Source organism: Geotrypetes seraphini, chromosome 2, assembly GCF_902459505.1.
Source record: "Geotrypetes seraphini chromosome 2, aGeoSer1.1, whole genome shotgun sequence".
Classification (NCBI taxonomy): Eukaryota; Metazoa; Chordata; class Amphibia; order Gymnophiona; family Dermophiidae; genus Geotrypetes; species Geotrypetes seraphini.
This window is the reverse complement of record NC_047085.1, coordinates 98,105,614-98,129,235: the sequence shown is the minus strand read 5'-3', so window position 1 is coordinate 98,129,235 and position 23,622 is coordinate 98,105,614. Positions and strand designations below refer to the sequence as shown.

At 41.9% G+C, this 23,622-nt stretch overlaps 1 protein-coding gene across 3 annotated transcripts in view; it reads left to right on the top strand.

Moving 5' to 3' along the window:
* Positions 1-10,876, top strand: part of KCNB2 (potassium voltage-gated channel subfamily B member 2) — a 498,244-nt gene extending 487,368 nt beyond the window's left edge. For all 3 annotated transcript variants that reach the window (XM_033935254.1, XM_033935253.1, XM_033935252.1), the window contains exon 3: positions 8,006-10,876. In XM_033935254.1, coding sequence (XP_033791145.1) covers positions 8,006-10,135 — 2,130 coding nt within the window. In that variant the 3' untranslated portion in view covers positions 10,136-10,876. The remainder of the gene's footprint in view (positions 1-8,005) is intronic.
* The last annotated feature ends 12,746 nt before the right edge of the window (positions 10,877-23,622 follow it).

Here is a 23,622-nt window from a genome sequence, read left to right as displayed (position 1 = left end):
ACTGCACAAAGATAGGACTGAGTTTTATGCAGGTCATTTTATTTGGTTAACTTAGGCAAGAATGATTGAATATCGACACCAATACCGCCCCTGGACTGACCACAAAATTGCCAGCCATGGCTCACTGGCTGCCCATATGTCACCGTATCACTTTCAAAATCTTACTCCTTGTTTTCAAAACAAAACAAGAAAACTCTCTGGCATTTCCTCATACTATTTCAGGGCTACTTTGTTCAATGCAGCAAAATCTCCTTACAATTCCAACAATTTGTCATATAGTTTGACACTATGTGCAAAACCATTTTTTCTGTTGTTGCTCCTACCTTATGGAACACTCTTCCAAGCCATCTCATATAAGAAACATCCTTACTGATATATAAGACAAATCTAAAGACCTCTATGTTTAGGGATGCCTATACTTATTCTCTATCAGTACAAAACATTAGCTTTACCCCCTCCTATCTGTGTGGCCTTTTCTTTTTGTTTGTTTGTTTGAATATTATATTTTTCCCTCTCCCCCCTTTTGTCTCCGATCATTGTTTCATTTTTGTTTGTATATTCCAGTAATGTTTTCTTTTAATCCCATTTTATCACATATGTTGTTTTGGTTGTTTTTTTTTTTTAATTATTGTAAACTGCCTAGATGTAATGATAGCCAGTATATCAAATAAATAATGAACTTGAAACTTGAAATGATTTAACCAGGCAGGAGCCTCTCCTGCCTTGCTAAATCATGTTGAATATTGACCCTGTAATTGTTGGCACTTATGGGTAATGGCGCTCTTCTGACCAAGTTGATCCTGCACTGTTGAAGCTGGCGAGAGAGGGGAAAAAGAGAGAGCAAAGGGGAAAGGGGCAGGAGGTAAGCAGGAGATGCCAAGGAGGAAGAGGGGGAGAAGACAGGGGACAGTGCAAAGGGGCTGAAGATGTAGCAAATGGGGAGGAAGGAGGAGAGCAAGGGAGAAGATGGGAGATAGAAAAATGTGCCTCCCCCAACATCTTTGTATATTGTATACACTAACACATCCATGCTCCAAACACTTCCATCCTCCTTTGTGTAAACCCATATGCACATATAAACACCCTGCACAAAAATAAACACCTCTCTCATCTATGACCTACCCTTATGCATATCCTCTCCGTGTACACTCACACCCTACACACAGACAACCCCCCACTCATGCCCATTCACCCTTACCAACAAACATAAAGATGCCTACCCCTAACCACCTGCTTACCTCCACACTCCGTCATATACCCCCACTAACAAACACATTCCCACCCAACTACTCCTTCAACATAGACACCAAATTTCACACACACATAAATTTACACCTCATTTATTTTTGTAATTTATCTATCACATTTTATATACCACCCATCTAGTATAAACTAATCAAAGCAATTTAGAATAGTGGTTCAGGCTAGAACTCTACCATATAAATATAATCGTTCTAACAGGATACTCTAGATCAGTGATTCCCAACCATGTCCTGGAGGAACACCAGGCCAATCGGGTTTTCAGGCTAGCCCTAATGAATATGCATGAGAGAGATTTGCATATGATGGAAGTGATAGGCATGCAAATTTGCTTCATGCATATTCATTAGGGCTAGCCTGAAAACCCAATTGGCCTGGTGTTCCTCCAGGACAGGGTTGGGAACCACTGCTCTAGATACAAGACATTCATGACAGTCCTCACAGTACTGGAGTTATCCAAGTTGATGTTCAACCTGACTGATCAAGATCCCAAGAAGGCTATTTTTTTTAAAAGTAGGTTTTAAGGTACTTCTTGCATTTCCCCCCCCCCCCCCACCCCCCAAACACACACACTTCCTATAACCCGAAACATATTCCACACTTCTCCATCACATAGATAAGCCCGAGTCTAGCAATGGTAGAAAAGGAAGCCTGCTCTTGTATCATTCTGTAAATGTGCACTTTATGTTATCAGAGAAGCTTGCCACACAGGTAATCTCTCTAATGCCACGGATTTCTTTCTTAGATAATAGTGACATCTACTGGTTGAAACAGAAAGGCTCCTGATTTATTCTACAGAGCTCTTGTACAGAACCTGTAATTAGGACTTTGATTTTTAGGTGTTTATAAATTGTAAACTTAAGTGTTTATTTTCCAGCTAATTAGGGCTTCTTTGAGTGCCCAAAAATAGGTGTTTGTTGGTATTTTCACAACATAGATACTATTCTGGGTACCCTTTGCAACTGAATAAAATACAATTTTAGAGTTGTGAAGTCATCAGCAAGGAATAAAAACAAAACAAGAGTGGAGGATCCAAATCAGGCAAGGAGAGAGATGAGAAACCTTAGAAGCAGGCTGTTTTGCATTACAGATGTTTTATCATTGTAACCTTTTTACCCATTCTGAGCTCGTTGGGGATATAAAACGAACCAAATAAATAAATATTGGTTAAAACCTGCATTCAGAAGCCCTCTGTAAAATAGAACTGTTATTTTTGTCCAGGCTATCCACAATAAATGTGTATAACATAAAGTTATGTTTACTAATTCTCCAATAAATGCAGAATTATGTTGTGCCTATTCATTGTGGTAGCCTAAAAATCCATCTGACTATAGAGTCACTAGGACAGGCTCTGGAAACTGCTGTATGTAACTAATGAGATCGCTCACTTGCAATGCTCCAGGTTTTATGAATTATAAAGTTTTCTGACACATTATATTGGTTTAATCTAGGCTATTTCACACTGATTGATATGTTTGTAATGTGTTCTGTCTTTTATCATGATAATTGTTGATGAGCATAATTAAACCAGCAGCAGACTGTATAAATTACAATGAAATTGGTTTTAGTAGATTTTATTTAACATGAGCAAGATAGTCATCAGTCAGACTTATTTTTTGTTCATTTGCAAATCATTTTTTTTCTAACATAAACAGAGTATTGTTCTTAACAGCATAATTGGAGTGTAAAATATAGACTCTATAATGATGCTTATAATAAATTTCCTTCTTACCTAGAGTTCTTGAACATGCAGCCCATAGCCACCTCCAGAGGCAATATTCTGGTGCCATTTGTTTTTTAGATGCCTTAGGCACCTGGAAATTTTGTTTAAGTAGCATTTTAAACAGTGTTTCCCTCAACTTAGGTGCTGATAGGGCGCCTACCGGCGACTAAGTTAAGGCACAGTTTATAGAATTATGGGCCTCTGTGTCCTGAGAAGATAACAAAGCAGTGAACAATAGACAATAAATCTAAATCTGAGAGGAAAGAATGCCAATTGTCAAATGAAAGGAAACAGATTGAAAGAAAGTGTAAGAAAAATAATGGTAGCAGTAATATATTACTGGCAATATTTCACTAGTAATATATTACTTTTAAAACTATGAATAACCACTGTTGAGTAACTTACGTCCCAAAAATAACATAAAGCAGTCACTGGTTACATGTAAAAGTAATACATTACCAGTAATATATTAGTGCCCAACTCTGATCCCAAGTGTGGATAGGTTGGGGGAGAAATTTTTTAATAATAATAATAATAATAACTTTATTTTTGTATACCGCCATACCCCAAAGAGTTCTAGGCGGTTCACATTGGTTAGACAGAGATTACAAGTGGTTACATATCCAGATGGTCATAGAGTTGCAAACAACATGGAGATAGTAGTTACAAGTGGTTGCATATCAAATTGATCGTAGAGTTGTGAATAGCAAGGAGAGAAGAAGGGGGGGAGGGAGGGAGACAGGGGAGAGGGTCAGAAGGGGGGGAGGAGGAGGATAGAAAAGGGGATTAAGGGTCTTGTTCTCGAAATAGGTGAGTTTTGAGTAGTTTTCTAAAGTCGAGGTAGTTGTAGGCCTTGAGGACCATTTGGGCTAGCCAAGGGTTTAGTTTGGCAGCTTGGAAGGCGTAGGTTTTGTCGAGGAATTTTTTTGAGTGGCATAGTTTTAGGGAGGGGAAGGAGAAGAGTTGAATTTTATGGGAGTTCCTATAGTTGTGGTTAAGGGCGAAGTGGGGGGTTATATAGCTTGGGGATAGACCAAATATTGTTTTGTAGCAAAAACAGGCGAATTTGAACAAGATTCTGGATTCTAGAGGGAGCCAGTGGAGTTTGTGGTAGAAAGGGGTGATATGGTCCCATTTTTTCAGGTTAAATATGAGGCGGACAGCGGTGTTCTGGATCATTCTTAGTCTCCTGATGGTTTTCTTTGTGGAGCTCAAGTAGATGATGTTGCAGTAGTCTAGTATGCTGAGGATGGAGGACTGTACTAAGAGGCGGAAAGAAGTGTCGTCGAAGTATTTTTTTATGGTGCGGAGTTTCCATAGTGTCGAGATACATTTCCTAACTGTGATATCAGTGTGTTTCTCGAGGGATAGATGTTTGTCCAGTGTTACACCCAATACTTTTAAAGTTTGTTCGAGGGGGAATGTGGATCCATTTACTTGAATCGTGGTGTCTTTGGGGGTTGCTAGGAAGAATTTTGTTTTGTCTGGGTTTAGTTTTAATCTGTAGGATAGCATCCAGAGTTCTATCTGACTAAGTATGCTTGTGAGGGAGTTAAGGAGTTCTTGAGTGAAATTGGTTAGAGGGATGACTATGGTAATGTCGTCCACATAGATAAAGAATTTTAGGTTGAGGCTTTGCAGGAGGTTTCCTAGGGAGGTGAGGTAGATATTGAACAGGGTGGGGGACAGGGGGGCGCCCTGTGGCACACCGCAGGAGTTTTCCCAGGGGTAGGAGAGAGAATCGTTTTTAAATACTCTGTATGATCTGTTCCGTAGGAAACCGTTGAACCAGTTAAGGACCTGGCAAGGCAAGGCAGTCTAGGAGAATGTTGTGGTCGACTAGATCGAAAGCACTGCTCAGGTCGAGTTGTAAAATCAAGGCATTGGATCCCAGGCTGAAGAGTGTGTGTATGTGGTCTAGGAGGGAGGCTATGATGGTTTCGGTGCTGTGATTGGAGCGAAAGCCTGATTGGTAGTCATTTAGGATGTCGAATTTTTCTAGATATGAGGTAAGTTCGGCGTTTACCACCCCTTCTGCTATTTTAGTGAATAGCGGGATGCTTTCAATAGGTCTGTAGTTGGATGGGGTGTTTGATGGTTCTTTCTTGTTTTTGATGATGGGAGTTATTGATATGTGACCTTATTCTGCTGGGAAACTGCCCGTGGTTAGTAGTTGGTTTACCCATGCTAACATATTGGCTTTGAAATGGGTTGGAGCAGTTTTCATAATGTTGGGGGGGCAGGTATCCAGTCTGCAGAAGGAGTTGGAATATTTGTTAAAATATGTGTTAAAAGTTGGCCAGTCGATATTTGTGAATTGATTCCAGCTTAGGTCTGTTCTGGATCCTTTAAGTTACCTAAAAGCTATGCATGCCTTAAAGCACCCACCCCAAAAGCACGCTATCCTCTTCTCCCTCATCTTCTTGACAACCCTCCTATGGATTTTCCCATATGGATCTACCATTCCTAGCATCTCCCCTCCTTGCACTTTGCAACCAGTATTTCCTCCTTTTCTTTCTCCCTCCCACAAGTCCAACATCTCTCCTTCCTGCCCTTCCAGACATGCCAATTTGGGTGGACTGCAGCTCAAATTCAGTTTTTATACCTGAGCTGGCAGGGATCCCCCATGCCTCATCAGCTGAAAAAGTCCTGCTCCAGTAGCCCAGAACACTCCCTTACTCACTTTAGCTAGTGACACTCTATATGAGCTGATGTCAAACCAGTGTTCCTCCTTTCTGCACATGTGCAAAAACTAGGCCTCCACTAAACCAGCATTCTTCCCTACTACACAAGTGCAAAAACTGAGCATGTGCAAGGAGATGGTGAATCAGTGCAGCAATGGCCCATAGATAGTGCAGCTGACTGCAGCGAGTATGGGATTTTTCTGAGTTTCCAGAGGAGGAATTTTTCAACTGGTGGGGTTTATGGATCTCTGCCAGCCTAAACAAGGATGCCACAATTTTGAGTGGGACTAAGCCCACCAATGGCTATGCCACTGCTCCTCTCGTCTGACATCTCTCTCTCCCTCCCTCCCTTCCAGCCCCAAGTCCATCTCCCCTTCGCCTTTTCCTATCTCTCCTTCCCCTAGCCTCTCCCCTCATTCTCTCTTCCCATTTTGCCTCCTCCACCATCCCAAGTCCACCCCTCCCTGTCCTCCTTCCATCTCTTCTGCTCTCCTCCAAGTCCATTTCTCCTTCTCCTGTCCCATTCAAAAATCTAACCTCCCTCCTTCATTCCCTTGAATCCAACATCGCTCCATTCCACACCTTCCCCCAGTCTAACATGTCTCTTTCCCTTCTTTCTAGGCCTTTCAGTCTCCTGTTCTCCAGCTTTACCTAAACTGTCTCCCACCCACCAGGCTGCGATCTGGCATCTTCTGCCTCCCTCCCCCCCCCCCCCCGAATCTGTTTCAACAGTTGCCAGGCAGTGGCAGCGATTTCACACGGTGCCCCTCTGCTGCCATCCCAATGTCTTCTCTCCGCTGTAGGTTGCCCTAGTGGAAACAGGAAGTATTATCAAAGAGGGTGGACTGCAGTAGAGAAAAGATGGTCAGAAGGGCAGCATGTGTAGATTGCTGCTACCGTCACCTGGAAACATTTGAAACAATTAAAGGTAGACTCGGGGGGGGGAGGAGGGGGGGGTCGAGGAAGGAAGGGGGAAGATGCTGGCCTGGGGAGGAGGAAATAGAAGAGATGCCAGGGAAGGAATACGGCAGAGATAACCCAAAGAATAAGTAGGCTGGCTGGTGACAAGATGACACTCCCAGAAAAGTGCTACCTGAGGCATCTGCTTCAGATGGCTTCATTATAGGACTGCCCCTTTATGTGACCGAGAGATTTTATTAATGCATATTTTTTATTTAGGGATCTATAGCAGTCTGACTTGTTCTAGTTTTCCAATAGGAGGTATTATAGGACCTGTGGTAGTATTTGTATTGCAGCAGGATGAGATGAATTATTTGTTGTCCTCTTGGCAAACAACTGTGTTGGAATACCTATCATAATACACCATAAATACAGTTTTAAATCTAAACAAACTGTGAAGAAAACCAGAGTATTGGCTCTGGACTGGCTATGCTCTTGTTTCTGTCAGCAGCTGACATTTTACCAGGGCAAAATCTGAATTAGTTTTAACACTGAGGGTCATATTCTAATGCCTAGAATGGCACTTAGAGCGATTCTATAAAAGTTTCATGAACCTTACAGAATCACACTAAGTGCCAGTGCATGTCATAACTTTTAGATACACCCATTTCAGCCAAGGAAAACCAGGTCTAAATAACTACACCTAACTTGTGCATGGATCAGGCATATTCTATCACAGTGCACATAAATTTTAGGAACTCCCATGATCCACTCATGCTCCTCTCCTGGCCACTCCCCCTTTTCAGACTTGTACATTAGAACTGGTGCACAACTTTATAGAATACATCTACCAAGTTGTGCATGTAACTTTTAATTAGTGCCAATTGTGAGGTATTGCCAATTATTGGCACCAATTAGACTTGCTAAACAATTGTGTGTACAAATCGGCCGTGCACACTAATTTGGGCACAACTTAAAAGGCGCCTTATACAGAATTTGGAGGTTAAGTGCATGCTTAGTTTGCTTAATCCTTTAGCATGCCCTGCTTTTCATAAGTTGTCCTTGTTGCAGTTAAGAGGAAGGTATTATAGGAAGTGAGACCAGCATAGAACTATATAAAAAAGCATTGAAATTATTCTTTAGATTTTAGTATATTTTAATTGTATATGTAGTGTTTATGAAGCATATTATTCCATGTAAACTGCTATTCATAATATGCATTAGTGTCTGTTACTTTATATTATAGCTACTAATATCACCATATCCAGTACATTAATATAGAGTTAACTACTGTAGTTTTACTGGATAGTATATGTTAAGAATTTTCTTTCATCTTGCACTTAAATTCCTAATACTACTATTAAAAATATAGGAAAATATAAAATACTGATTTGAGATTGCCTGTTAACATGGCTTTATGTTTTGTTTTGTTTTTCAGATTTTGGCCATTATATCCATCCTGTTCATTGTATTATCAACTGTTGCATTGTCCCTAAACACACTACCTGAACTTCAAGAAATAGATGAATTTGGACAGCCAAATGACAACCCACAGCTGGCCCATGTGGAAGCTGTATGCATTGCTTGGTTTACCATGGAATACCTCTTACGTTTCCTCTCCTCACCCAATAAGTGGAAGTTTTTTAAAGGTCCTTTAAATATCATTGATTTATTAGCCATTTTGCCATATTATGTCACCATTTTTCTCACTGAATCCAACAGAAATGTGCTGCAGTTCCAAAATGTCAGACGGGTGGTACAGATATTTCGTATTATGAGGATACTGAGGATTCTTAAACTTGCGAGGCATTCTACAGGCCTTCAGTCATTAGGATTTACTCTGAGAAGGAGTTATAATGAATTGGGCTTGTTAATATTATTTTTAGCCATGGGAATAATGATATTTTCCAGTCTGGTATTTTTTGCTGAAAAAGATGAAGATGCTACAAAATTTACCAGCATCCCTGCATCCTTTTGGTGGGCTACTATAACAATGACTACCGTAGGTTATGGTGATATTTATCCTAAAACACTACTGGGCAAAATAGTTGGAGGATTATGTTGCATTGCTGGAGTGCTAGTGATAGCATTGCCCATTCCAATTATTGTGAACAATTTCTCTGAGTTCTACAAAGAACAGAAGAGACAAGAAAAGGCAATTAAACGAAGAGAAGCCCTTGAACGAGCTAAAAGAAATGGAAGTATCGTCTCTATGAATCTGAAAGATGCCTTTGCTCGCAGCATGGAGCTGATTGATATAGTGGTGGATAAACCTGCAGAGGGAACCAACAAGAAGGATAAACTTAGTGATAACCATCTATCCCCAAGCCGATGGAAGTGGGCCAGGAGAACAATGTCCGAGACAAGTTCTAACAAGTCTTTTGAGAACAAGTACCAGGAAGTTAGTCAACATGACTCTCAAGAGCAGCTGAACAATCCATCTTCCAGCCCACAACATCTGAGTGCTCAGAAATTGGAGGAATTATACAATGAAATTACTCAGACTCAGTCCCAAGCTAATAATAAAGTGAACTACCAGAATCAGCCTATCTATTCACCTGCACGAAAGGAGGAAATAGAAATGGAAGAAGTTTCTTCTCAGAAAAATAGATTATCAGTAGCTGCAAGTGATGCAGTAACAGATATGAAAAGTGTATCCAGTATTGATAGTTTCACCAGTTGTGCAACTGATTTTACAGAAACTGAAAAATCTACTACTCCTCTATACCTGGGTAGCAACCTTCAAATGCAGTTTTCCCTACCCTCTGTCAAAGTAGAAGATACTCAAGACTCCAAGAGTTCTCAGTTTTTACCAGTTCCAAAACATGAAAATTTCAGACCAAAAAATATAATTTTTGAATATATCCCAACCAATACTGTTGAAAACATCAATACCAACAACTCACAAACATTAGTGCATGGTTCTTTACAGTCGGACAATGTATCAGAAAGCCCACAACGTTCTTTTAGGGGAAACAGTCCATTGAAATCTAGATTTCTGAAGGCTAATTTTACAGAAAAGCGAATGGGCATGCCACAGACACCACCAAGTATTGCTAGGCCGCTACCAGTAACAACTATAAACTTTGCCATGCCTACAACTCATCTCAGCACAATTCTCTCAGAAGAAAATTCAGCACAGGGAGAAAGGCTAAATACTGCTCTATCACATGCTTATCAGGGTTCAAACTCTCCTTCTCTTTGTCCCAAAAAAAATCCTTTTGACTTTCCTTTAAAAAAGAGATCAAGTTTCACAGAAATAGATGCAGAAGAAGATGAAAACTTCTTGGAGATTCATGATGCAAAACATGAAAACCAGCTGGTCACCAAGACAAATTGCATCGGAGATGCACATAATGATGGCCAATTAACAGAAGAGACCACAGTTGTCTGTTCTTCACCTAAAAGTATAGGTTATAACTGTACCCAAGAAATTTACCTTACAGTGAGTGAAGTAAAAAAGGACAATCAAGAAAGATATAAATTGGAAAATCATTTATTTATTCCCGATATTCATTCAAATCCTGGTGAACCAGATCATTGTCCCACACATGAAACCAGCATGTGACTAGTTATAAAAGCAATAAAGATGGGGGGGGGGGGGGTTTCTTGAAAAGCACCAAGGTTGGTAATACCTGCAACCTGAAAATGGAAAGCCACAAAGTGCAGAAAAATGTTATTTTTGCATGGCATGAAAAGTTGATTAGCTTAAGTACTGTTTAAATTATAGAACTCAGAACTACATTTTTTACACAGAAAAAGACACAATATCAGTGAATAAAATAAATAAATATCTATTAGGGGTCAGCGTTCTGCAAAATTTGACTTTTTTATCCTTTCACTTACAATTGTAGACAGATTTTAAACTTTTCTTAGCTATAGAGAATTTTAGAATTTGCACAAGAAAAGATTATCATGTCAATGCATGCATTCAAGCTGACAAGAAATAAGGTGCTTTGAGCTTGAAAAATGAATGCAAATATCTGTACAAAATTGGGTAAAGAAAAGTTAAAATTATCAAGAAAATATGGAAAATAAGTTTACTGGGGCACAGGTACTTCCTTCACAGCATGCTGCCTGGAGGATTTGTAAAGACTTATGTTGCAAAATTGCAACCTCTATTTAAAGCATCTCATGTTTCATGTCTTCTGTTATAAAGCTCATACATATATTTGCTTTAAATAAGTATGTTTTTAACTTATTGTGCTTTTTTAGGGGGATTGCATAACGTTATTAATGAACTTGTAATTTAAAAATAATCTATGAGACTAGGCAAGATTTAATGACCAGAACTGAATAAAGATGAATATTTTATACAAAAGTTGCCAAAATTGTTTCAGTAGAAGTACATTATAAAATTTTAAAATAAATAAAAACATTATTTTGAAGAATAATTGTGTGCCAAGTAGCCAAACATACAAATACACTGCACAAGTTATATGCCTTATTTAAAGCTATAAAACTTAAAAATTTTCCACACTTATCATTTATTTCCTTCTTTTTTATTTTAAGATAATTGTTTTCCCAAGATTCTACTTGTGCACTTAGGCCCTGATTCTACAAAGTGCGTCCTGATTTTAGGCAGCTGTAGGCGTCCTACAGCTGTCTAATCAGCCAATCGTGATGCACGTTTTTTTAAAAAATGCTCCCCAGGCAGGACGCCTATATTGAAGGCGCCTCCGGGAGCCTAGGGAGGCCCGCAAGACGCCTAAAGGCCTTAGGCGAACCTAGGCGGCCCTACGCGTCTCCCTAGTAGAGGAAGAGACGCTTAAAATGTAGGCCAGCAAAATGCTGGTCTACATTGTAAGTAGACGCAGCCGCTATACTGATCGCGGCAAGGGATCTCCCTGCTGCAATAAGTATAGCGGCCGTGGCCGCCTGTCCCATCACCGGCAGGAGGATGCCCAACTCCTCCTGTCAGAACCCCGAACACCCCCTCCCCCCTAAACTGGTAATCGCCGACAGGAGGATGCCCAACTCCTCCTGTCGGAACCCCGAACCCCCCCTCCCAAACTGGTAATCGCCGACAGGAGGATTCCCAACTCCTCCTGTCGGAAAGCCCGACGACCACCCCCCCAACTAATCTCCCTCCCCCAACTAACCTTTAAATGTTGGTCGGCTGGATGGGTCTTGCTGCCGTCCAGTCGACAGGCACGCCTCGTTGAAATGAGACGGGCCCGCCCCTTTCCGGCCCATCCCCACTAAATCTAAGGCCTGATTGGCCCAGGCTCTAGAAGCCTGGACCAATCAGGCCTTAGGCATAACGGGTCCGCCCATCCCCACTAATCCTAAGGCCTGATTGGCCCAGGCTAGGCACCTGGGGTGGGGAGGGGGAGAGGGGGTCCGGGGTTCCAACAGGAGGAGTTGGGCATCCTCCTGCCGGCGATGGGACAGGCGGCCGCAGCCGCTATACTTATTGCAGCAGGGAGAGATCCCTTGCAGCGATAAGTGTAGCAACTGTGTCTAATTTAACCCGATTCTCTAACCGGCGTCTGTACCAGAATCGGGGTTTAGTGTAGGACCGATTCTGTATAGGACACCTCTCCTGGGCGTCCTATACAGAATCAGGGCCTGAATATGTACTTTAATTCAATCCCAAACTAGTTCAAGACGATGACAGATTCCTTCGCTTTCCCTTAGATACCATTATTCACTTGGCAAAAAGAAGACAAGGATTTGATAAAGGTAGTTATTTGGAAAACAGCATCTACTGTCCAGATAACAAGCATTCACTGTAACCAGGCAACAGCATTATCCAAATAATGCTGATGACTATCACATCTGACCATCCCAGTGTGAGAAATGCTCATTACCAGAACTCAGGACAGACTCGGTGAAGCAGAGAAATGATTTTATTAGCACTATCTGGGTAGTACTGGGGTAGTCTGGGGGGCAGAGTAAAGACAAAGCTGGAGCTTAACCAGGTACCACCAATATTCAGCACTGGTACCTGATTGACTATCCAGAAAGTTGGCAGAGAAATGGCTTTCCAAACATGCCCAGGGGCTGTTTCTCAAACATAACAACAACAATAAGGCCAGTTAGCACTGAATTATTGTGTATATTAATATGCACAGAATGTTCAAAGGGCTCTAGCGTAGGAATCAATGTGTGCACCAAACATTGCTGCAAATTGCATTTAAATGTAGTCATATTAATGAGGTTATTTGGTATTTCCTCCCAATGCTTAGAGAACAGTACAGAAACAAATAAATGTTCTTAACACTGGAAATTCACTGCCAGCTCAGGGGTGGCATTGAAGGTTTTGAAGAGATAATTTCTCAATTTAAACTACCAGTGTTCCCTTATTTTAGAACTATCATACATGAGTGAACCACTACACAGACCCCCAGATTCTATATATGGTGCTCAAAATTGCACACAGAAATTTGCCCATTTCTTGTGCAATTTAATAACAATCCAATTAGCACTGATGCGGTGTTATTATTAGTGCTAATTGGCAACAATTAGAATTTATGCATGCATTTTGCTAGGCACGTCGGAGTGCCATATATAGAACGGTGCTTCATGCTCATTTTGTTCAGCACCATATATAGAATCTTGTCCATAGCATGCATTCTTTCAGAAAGAGTGCACCCCTTTTTTGCACATAGGCCCGGATTCTTTTAACAGCGCCTAGAAAAGCAGCGCCACTCATGCGTCAATCATGCTTAGGCACCATTAACAGAATCGCTGCTACTAGCGCCTAAGAAAAAACTTAGGCGGCAGTAATGTAGGCCAAGGTTTTAAAGGCTTACATTACCAGCACCTAAGTGTTTGGGAGAATCATGCCTAGCAGTGCCTAAGGTCATCTCCACCCCTAACCATACCTACTCTGACCTTAGTCACTGCTAGCCAACATGCTGTATGTGTGATTCCGGCACTTACCCCAGGGAGTGCCTAGTGTCACCTATTTTTTTAAATGGGTTTAAATTGGTTTTAAACAGCACAGTCAATTACCATGCCGATTACAACCAATCAAAGCAATTAAGTTAGGCACTGGTAGGCGTGATCAAGGCACCTACCGGCGCCTAACTTACAGCTCTGTTTACAGAATAAGACCCACAGTGTGTCCTCTTTCAAAAAAGTGTTCAAACCAAACGTCAATGGCTAGTATATACCCTCAGAAATGTCCACACTTAACTTAAATCCAAATTTCTAAGGTGCTTCTATGCTGTTCATCTTTTCCACCTTCATACTTAAATACTACATGCAATGTTTTGCCTTTACATGCAATGTTTTGCCTTTTTATCTACGATAAAGAAGCCATTACTAAGATAAGTAAAAACATAAAAAAATAAGAAGTTATACAAACTGAATAAAATCGTGAAAAAGTAGCCTAGTCCAGTGAGAAGTTACCACATGAACCTCCCCGTGAAAAAACACCTAGAGTGGGACGGAGGAGTGGTGGTTCTGAGGTCTTAAGGCAAAACATTGCATGTACTCTTTCAAAAAAGCACACATCCAGGGCTAGATTCAGTAAATAACGCTCAAAAATTGGTTCCAAAGAATGTTATTCTACAATGGGCACTCAAAGATGAGGACCCATTATAGATAAGCACTGAGTGTTGATTTCAGTGCCCCAATTTGGATGCCAGGATTTATACTTGCTGAAACCAGGTATAATTCCTGGTGCCCAATTTGGGCACACACCCCTGGTCTTTTATAATGCTACATATAAGAATGTCCCTGACCCACCCATGCATCTCCTGCAGACATGCCCCCTTTTAGTTTACATGCTATGGAATTTGGATACACATTGTTTTAGATGCACATGCATAGTCAAATTGGTGTCAATTAGCACCCAATTATTGGTTCATTAGCCAATTTAGTTGAATGTGTATCTTGGATTGGCACTCGAATATTGGAGCCCCAATTTTGGGTTCCATATAAAGAATCTAGAGGTCAATGACTTTGCTCCCATGACAAAAAGATTGCTAAATTAGAATGAATGAACATCCCTGGAAATCTACACAGAAAAGGACATGAAACAAAAAATTTCTGGCTACTCATCTCTGTCCAGGAATGGAAAACCCAGGGAGGTCAGCAAGATAGAAAAACACTGACTGCTGTGGGTTTAAAAAAAAAGGGGGGGGGGGCGTATGAAACAAAGATAAATGAAAGATTTCATTGCTGACCCTCAGAAAATCATCAATTCTCTTGTGATAAAATAATTATTTTGCTAGCCAATTGCCTAAAATAAGAGTAGGTTCCACTCTGAGACATACTACACTTTGATCTGAAAGAATTTTAAAAAAAAGAACATTTTAAAATATCTACTGTCTCAAACACTTGTGGCTCCTTTTACTAAGGTATGCTAACAATTAGTGGATGCTAAATGCTAAGAAGCCTACAGAAATTAAATGGGCGTGTTAGCATTTAACATGCAGTAGTCATTAGTGTGTGCTAAATCAGTTAATGCATCTTAGCAAAAACAGCCCTTACATAGGAAAAACAAACATTAACATATACCTCAGATATTGACAGGATAGCCATGGTAGAACTGTAGATTGACTTCATTAGAATGATATCTGGTCATTAACTCAAAATGAAGCTGTCATTCCGGTCATTAGTTGCTGTACCTTTAGCCCTATGATTCTACAGATCTGTTACACTGTGCTTAAATGATTTTTAAAGGATTGTTGCACTATTTCAAACCCTAAATCGTGGATATTTAATAGTACCCTATGTTTATTTCAGGTTTGATTTGTAGAATTTTTCAGGGAATCTTACTAAGGGCTCCTTTTACTAAGCCGCGTTAGGGCTTTAACGTGCGGAATAGCACACGCTAAATTGCTGCACGCGTTAGACCTTAATGCCAGCGTTGAGCTGGAGTTAGTTCTAGCCACTTAGCGTGCGTTAAAAACGCTAACGCAGCTTAGTAAAAGGAGCCCTAAATGTAAACTTTTATACACCATGTTTGGTATGTGTTTTCTATGAACAGTTTTGAAAAGTGATGCAATCACATGTAGTCCATTTACCTCTTCTTCTACAAAGCTGCGCTAGCGGCTGCAACAGAGCAGCGGTCCTAAACCCCTTTATATCTCTATGGGCTTTGGGGCCATTGCCGCACGGCTTTATAGACGAGGGGGTTAGTCTGCCTCAAAACAAGTTATATACATATCCTCGAACAAATTAATTGAGCATCTATTTGGGTTTTTTTTTTCAGTTATATTAAGGTGACCTAGTTTCCTACAGTTCTGATGCGTGCAGAAAATCTTGCAGACTTTTCCCTTTGCTGCTTTATTTAGTCCCAGCTGGGCAGTGGCATGCAGTGACATTTATGGCAGGGGGTTCAGTACATGAGCTAAAGCAGGAGTGGGAGTGAACAACCATAGCCTACGCCAAGTCAAGCTTTTAGGATTTCCACAATAAATATGCATGAGATCTCTGATATAGAAGAATCTTTACCAAATGCTTCACAAAAATAAAAAGTTTTTATTCTACTCTTAAATGCTTGCATGGCATCATTTATGTGATTTGAAGTTGGAGGTAAACATGCAAGCATTTAAGACTAGACAAAAAACTTTTTATTTTTGTGAAGCATTTGGTAAAGATTCTCTATATCAGAGATCTATTTATTGAGGGGAAAGGATCTCACAATATGAATCTTGAAACTGTAATGGTTAGAGGACATTCAGGTTTATTTTAGGTTGTATGTAACATGGTATGTTTTTAATGTATGAATGTGATTTATTTCTTGTTTATATGTTTTGAGGTCTGTCCTATTACAATTGGAGTTCTTTTCTATACTGTATATTTATTGTAAACCGCTTGGACCTGTCATATGAACGAGCAGTATAACATGTTTTAATAAAACATAATTGCTTACAATAGAGGCAATGTATGCAAAATAATCTCATTCATATTCACTGAAGAAATCCTGAGAATCCAATTAGAATGAGGCTCTCAATCTAATCTAATCTAAACTTTAGGTTTGTATACCGCATCATCTCTACATTCGTAAAGCTCGACACGGTTAACAAGAGTTAGGGTAGAAAGGAACTCCAGAGGGGGCAAAAGAGGAGATTAGAGGACTAAAATGATTAGAGAGGAGAAGAGAATTAGAGGACTAAAATGATTAGAGAGGGAGGAGGAGTTACGTTTTTGAGAATAACCAGGTTTTCAGATGTTTACGGAAGAGTTGGAGAGAGCTTTGAATCCTGAGAAGGGAGGTAAGGTTGTTCCAGAGCTCAGTGAATCTAAAGTGGAGAAAGGAACCGAGTTTTCCTACAAGGGAAACGCCTTTTAGCGAGGGAAAGGAAAGTTTCATTTTTTGGGTGGATCTGGTGGAATTAGGGTTGGAGGAGTTCCAAGCGAGAGGGATGAGGGGAGGGAGGATGCCGTGTAGGATCTTGAAAGTGAGGCAGGCACATTTGAAGTGGACTCTGGAGATTATCGGTAGCCAATGGAGCTTGGACAGAAGCGGTGAGACATGGTCGAATTTGCTTTTTGCAAAGATAAGCTTGGCAGCGGTATTCTGAATCCGCTGGAGTCTTTGAAGGTTTTTCTTTGTTAGGCTTAGGTAGATAGAGTTGCAGTAATCCAGTCTGGCAAGGATGGTGGATTGTACTAGGACGGCAAAGTGTTTTTGATGGAAGTAGGATCTCACTTTCCATAGCATGTGGAGGCTGAAGAAACATTTTTTTACTAGGGAGTTGAGGTGATCGTTGAGGGAAAGTGTAGAGTCAATGATGACTCCCAGAACTTTACTTGAATATTCCAGATGTAAAGTGGGGCCCGAGGACAGTGAGATGGAGGTGGGCAGTTGGTCCAGTTTTGGGCTGAGCCAGAGAAGTTTTGTTTTAGATTCGTTCAGTTTCATCTGCACAGTGTGAGCCCAGGATTGAAGGTTCGATATGCATGAGGTTATGTTCGCTGAGAGGTTTGTGAGGGTTCAGTCGGTCTCGAGTAGGATAAAGATGTCATCTGCGTAAGTGTAGAGTGTTTCGAGGGGGAAGAGGTGGAGGAGTTTAAGGGAGGACATATAAATGTTGAAAAGGATAGGAGAGAGAGGTGAGCCTTGCGGGACTCCACAGATCGGGTTCCAGGGGGAGGAGGAGGAGGAGCCCTTCATGTTGACTATGTAGGAGCGGGAGCATAAGAACTTCGAGAACCAGTCAAGGACTGTGGAGTTGATGCCTATTTCGGTTAGTTGGTAAATTGGAATATCATGATGTACGATATCAAAAGCTGCAGAGAGGTCGAATTGGAGAAGGACGGCAAATTTGTTACGAGAATGGAGATACTGAACTTTTGAGATTAAAGAGGTCAGAAGGGATTCGGTGCTGAAGTTGGGATGGAAGCCGTGTTGGTAGGGTTGAAGAATGGTGAATTTCTCAAGGTAGGAAGAGAGTTGAGTGGATATGATGGACTCTAGCACCTTGGTAAGAAGAGGAATATTAGCTATTGGACGGTAGTTGGATGGTAGAGCGGGGTCTAGCTCAGGTTTTTTCAGTAGTTGGGTTAGGGAGATATGGCCCATTTCAGGGGAGAAGAGACCCGAATGGAGGGCGGAGTTTAAGAGAATGGTAAGAGATGAAATGGTCTGGGGGGGAGTGTTCTCGTAAAGGTAGGAGGGGAAAGGATCCAAGGTGCAGTTACAGGATTTCAGTTTGAGGCAGAGATTATGGACCAGGGACTCAAGGACTGAGGTTGGACTCTCCTGTGTTATACATTAATGCAATGCATACCATTAACCGAAGTTAATGTGTTCACTATTTGTGCTGAATGATGTCATGTCTTGGTCTCTTTCAGAGTCACTTATAACATTTGCTACGTCTTCTTTTGACTTCTGTATCGCTACCACCTTTCCAAAATCTGTCCTTCAGAGTTACACACAGACTGGCATTGTGTAGTGAAGAACTGCAAAATCTCACTGTAACGGGAGGGAAACACTGCCTAGCAAGTTAGTCCAGGTGTGGAGTGAAGGAAGAGTCAGTCACCCTATGGCTGAAAACAGCACAATAAAAGCAAAGCTTTGGCCTGCTCATTGCTCCTTTCTTAGAAACAGTGCTAAGATTCTGTGCCATAAGCCTTCATTCACAACTACTCTTTCTCCAAGAGTCCCAGGAAAATATCAAAACAAGTATTATTCACGTTTTGAAGGCGTATTCTAAGCTGAAGAATGTACTTTTGCTTTAAATAATAGGATCTATAATAAATGTGTTCCTTTTGATATAGTGGCTACTTCTTAAAGCCAGTTATACTTTTTGTATTTGTTTTGCAGGCGCTTCTGCACCAGATCATTCCTTAATATCTGGTCAAAGAACATCTCAGTGCCAGAATTGTAACAAAGTTACTGCCTTTTCTGAAGTTAAGGAAGCATTACTTACTGTTCATTACTGTTCAACTAAATTATCTTTTGTCCACACATAGCAATATGAAAAGATATGTAGGAAACTGTGCTTCCAAACTGCCACAGGATTATTAAAAATCCTCTACCTTTGCCTTAGTCTTAACCTATGTGTGAGAATCTCAAAACCTGAGGGTCTGTATATCATAAGAGTTTGACTTTGCTGCAAGCTTATTTGTTTCAACAGATTTGCAAACAAAGGCAAAGTATTTGAGGTAACTGAATAACAGCGCATGTTGTACATCAAAAAACAAAGACAAACATAAGAACTGCCATCTCCGGATCAGACCTTTGGTCCATCAAGTCTGGCGATCCGCACACGCGAAGGCCCAGCCAGATGTACCCCTGGCGTAATTTTAGTCACCCATATCCCTCTATGCCTCTCGTAAGGAGATGTGCATCTATTTTGCTTTTTATGAATCCCCTGAGAGTGGCCATTTTTGCTTGATGGGATTTGATTGGTTGAGCAGGCAGCAGGAGAGGACTTAAGCCAAAAAGGGGAACAGCCTCTAGGCCAATGTCCTTCGATGAAAGGCCCACGTCCTCTGGGGTGACCCTCCTCATCATTCTGGCTGGTTTTCTGCTACTCTTTGCCTTTCTATCCAAGCTCACAACACAAGGAGAAAAGTGGATGGGAGGAAAAAAAAAAAAAAATCACATGCTTGAAGGAGAAGGCATTTCTCAGTAGATGAAGACAATGCATTTGGAAATGCCTACCTTCTTCAGCATACGAGGGGAAAATGAAAAGTTCTCAGTCCAACCAAAAAGAAAATGATGTAGAGCCATGAAACTTACAAGTTATTCTACACTTTTCAATGCTTCTCTAGAATCAGGAGTGGTACCAAAAGACTGGAGAAAGGCAGATGTGGTCCCTCTCCATGAAAAGCAGAAGTAAGGAAGAAGTAGGGAATTTCAGGCCGGTAAGTCTGACTTATGTGGTAAGCAAATTAATGAAAATACTTTTAAAACAGAATGATGAAGTTTCTGGAATCTGGTGGATTACAGGACTGAAGACATGGATTCACTAGAGATAGATCTTGTCAGACAAATCTGATCAATTTCTTTGACTAGGTGACCAGAGAATTGTATAGAGGGAGTGCACTAGATGTGGTGTATTTAGATTTTAGCAAATCCTTTGACACAGCGCCAGAGAAGGTAATGGGGACAGGGGAGCCATACCCAACTCCAGGATGGCCTGGGTAAGAGGCTAGGGGAGGGGGGGTGTTAGGGGTGAGATTAGCAGGATGCAGAGGCTGAGCAGAGCACTGTGTGGGATGAAAGTGGGACAAGGGCAGGGCAAGGTGTCTCTTTTGACTTAACAAATATGGTAATCCTATGCCCAGTGTTGCCAGTTGGGTGGGTTTCCCGCCAAATTGAGCTAGTTTTCAAGCTCCGTGGTGGGAAATAAAGGACTTTGGCAGGTGGCGGGTTTTGGGGCTAGTTTTTGTTGGAACTGGGCTTGTTTTGGGCTACTCGTATCATCAGTTCTTTTCTCCACATTGCAGTACTGGAAAACTTCCTGATTTTCTTTCATTGGTTCTGCTGCAGCACACCGGTCAATTTCAAATGACCCCTGGGACTCTGAGGTCATTTGATTGGTCCATTGTGCCCAGCTGAACCAATGAAAATTCAGTAGGTGGTGAGTGAGCCAATGACAATGAGACCAGAACACCAGAACAGCATGCACAGGAGCACGGCAGAGGGCAGGAGGAGGTGAGAGGAAACAGCCAAGCAATGGAAGGAGAGATTTGGAGGGAATCTCAGGGAAAGGAATGGCAAAGTGAGAAGGGTGACAAAATGGGAGGAGGAGGTTGTATGGAGGGGCAAACAACATGCGAGGGATGTTAGAGGGACTTGAAGAAGAGAGGCTAGCTGTAGACAGGCTAGGACAGCGGTGCCCAATACGTCGATCGCGATCGACCGGTAGCTCAGGAAGGCAACGTGAGTCGATCGCAGAGCCCATCCCGGGCTCCGTGATAGACTCGTGTTGCCGTCCCGATCTACCGAGCCTATCAATCTTCCTCTCCCCGACGTCAAAGACGCCGACGCCGGGCATCAACTTTAGGTTGTTTTTGTCATTTTGTGGGGGGGGGGGGGGGGGAGGGCGTGGCGGCGGCGGCAGCAGCAGCAGCCTGAAAAAGAAATCATCCTGGCCCGGGTCGGTGTCATACTCCGGAACTTCTACCTCTTCCAGCAGCCCTCTCCCTTCTACCTGCTTCCGGCCACACCCCCTGCTCCGCGGCTCTCTTCGGCAACTCAGCAGCAGCGATCGACACAAGCTTCTGACGTCGGGGCCTACCCTCTGTGAGTCCCGCTTGTTTCAACTTTCTTTTTCCACAAAGGCGGGACTCGTAGAGGGAAGGCCTCGATATCAGCAGCCTGTCTTGATCATCGCTGCTGACGAGTTGCTGAAGAGAGCCGCGGAGCAGGGGGGTTGCCGGGTGCAGGTAGAAGGGAGAGGGCCAGATGCAGGACTCGTAGGTGAGGGAGCAGAAGAGAGAGAGAGAAAGAGAGAGGGGAGGGAAACAAAAGGAAATATTTCATACTGGGCTGGGCCGGAGTGGAGGGAGGGTGGAAAGATTCTGGCTACAGGGTGAATTAACAAAGGAAAAGGGGGGAAAGCTGAAAATGGAGATAGTGACACAAAGGGTAAGCAGGACCTACTGAATAGAGGGGACATGAAGAGGAGGTGAAATAGAGACATAGAAGTAATGCTGAAAAAGTGTGTGTGGGGGGAGGGAGATAAAGACATTGAAAGGGCAAATGGTGAACATGGGGTAAAGACAAGGACAGAGACAAATGAAGATTCTGAAAAAGTGGTGAGATAAGGATATAAGTGAGATGGACACAAAGAAGGGGGATGCTGGAAAATAGGTGGAATGGTAATTCTGACAGACACAGAAGGGAAATGCTGGATCAAGGAGAGATGGGGCTCAGGCTGGATGGAATGGGGAGAAATGCCTTATTGGCCCAGAACTTCCTCTCCTATGTCAGAATTGACGTTAGGGAGCAGAATGCTGGTCAGCGCGACGCTTCTGCAGGGAAAGCATGGGACGGCGGTGGCTTGGGGGCTGTTCCCTGATGGCGGTGGCAACAAACCGAGTGGCTTGAGGGAGGGCACGGAGAAAGAAAGAAAGGGGGCAGACAGGGAGACAGAAAGAAAAAGTTGGGGGAGAGAATGAGGTCTGGAGGAGAGGAAACATACAGGAGGCTGAAAGAAAGGAAGAAAGATTGGATGCACAGTCAGAAGAAGAAAGTGCAACCAGAGACTTATGAAATCACCAAACAACAAAGGTAGGAAAAATGATTTTATTTTCAATTTAGTGATCAAAATGTGTCTGTTTTGAGAATTTATATCTGCTGTCTATATTTTGCACTATGGCTCCCTTTTACTAAACCACAATAACGTTTTTTAGCACAGGGAGCCTTTGAGCATTGAGAGCAGTGCGAGGCATTCAGCGTAACTCCCTGTGCTAAAACCTACTATTTTGGTTTAGTAAAAAGGGAGGGGGTATATTTGTCTATTTTTGTATTTTGTTACTGAGGTAACATTGCATAGAGTCATCTGCCGTGACCTCTTTGAAAAATCCCGAAATATGAATAATTAACATTTTCTCTGCCTTTCAGTGTGCTTTATGTTTTTTTAAAAATTTTATTGTTGGTAGATCATTTTGACTTAGTCATTATAAAAGTAGCTCGCAAGCCCATAAAGTGTGGGCACTCCTGGGCTAGGAGATAATTCCCCTGGACTCTCACAGCAATATTATAACCAAAATAAGGAATCCTGACTAGGAAAGGGGGGGGGGGGAAGAGGATGGGGAAGAGGCTAATAGTGAGACTGAAGAAAAGGGAGAATAGACAAACATTGAGAGTTGAAAGACATGGATTGTGAAGAGAGAAAAGTACAAGAGAAGCATTTTCCCCATCTGTCCCACTGGGCTCACAATCTATCTAATGTACCTGCTATTGAAAGGAACTATGTTTAGGGATTGATTTGAAGGGGGATGGAAAGTAGCACTGTTCTTATCCTTCACATGGAAAAGGTGACAGAAGACTGCCACAGTTTCAGGGAGTAACAAGAGACATATTACACCACAGGTTTTGTGTTTCTTGGTTTTCCTCCTGCTTAATCTTTGCTTCCCTCTTTGCTCTACAGCCACTTCTGAGATCTCAGATTGAATCCCTGAGCTACTTACGCTTGGCCATTGCAGTATGCAGGCAGTAAATGTGAGTGTATGCTCCCATGCCCTGAGCTGCTGGAACATTCTTCGGCCCAGCATGTAATCTCTGAGGTTTGAAGCTACGATTATTGCTGGGCTTCCTCGGCTCAAAGTAAGCATGTGGCGGAGAATCTCAACAAAGGGTTTGCCATTGACCTGAAGTTTGAGTACCAGGAAAAGTCCTGCAGTGCAGGGGATGGGAAGACAGGCCAGAAAACAGGAATGTGCCTAGAATAAGATAGATCAGGAAAATGATTCAAGGCTATGAGAGATGGGGAGTTATAAATTGAGAAAAAGTTAAACTTGTCAGTGATAGGATGTTTTGCCTGCAAAGGAGAGAGGGAATTTGGAAGAGTTTTTCATCAAAAATCTACAGTACCTCTAATGAGCTTGAAAATGTTGATTTTTAGCCTTAGCTGGTCACAGCTCTCCCATTGGTGAGGCCTTACAAAACAAATAAACCCAGTTTTGTTGTAAGTT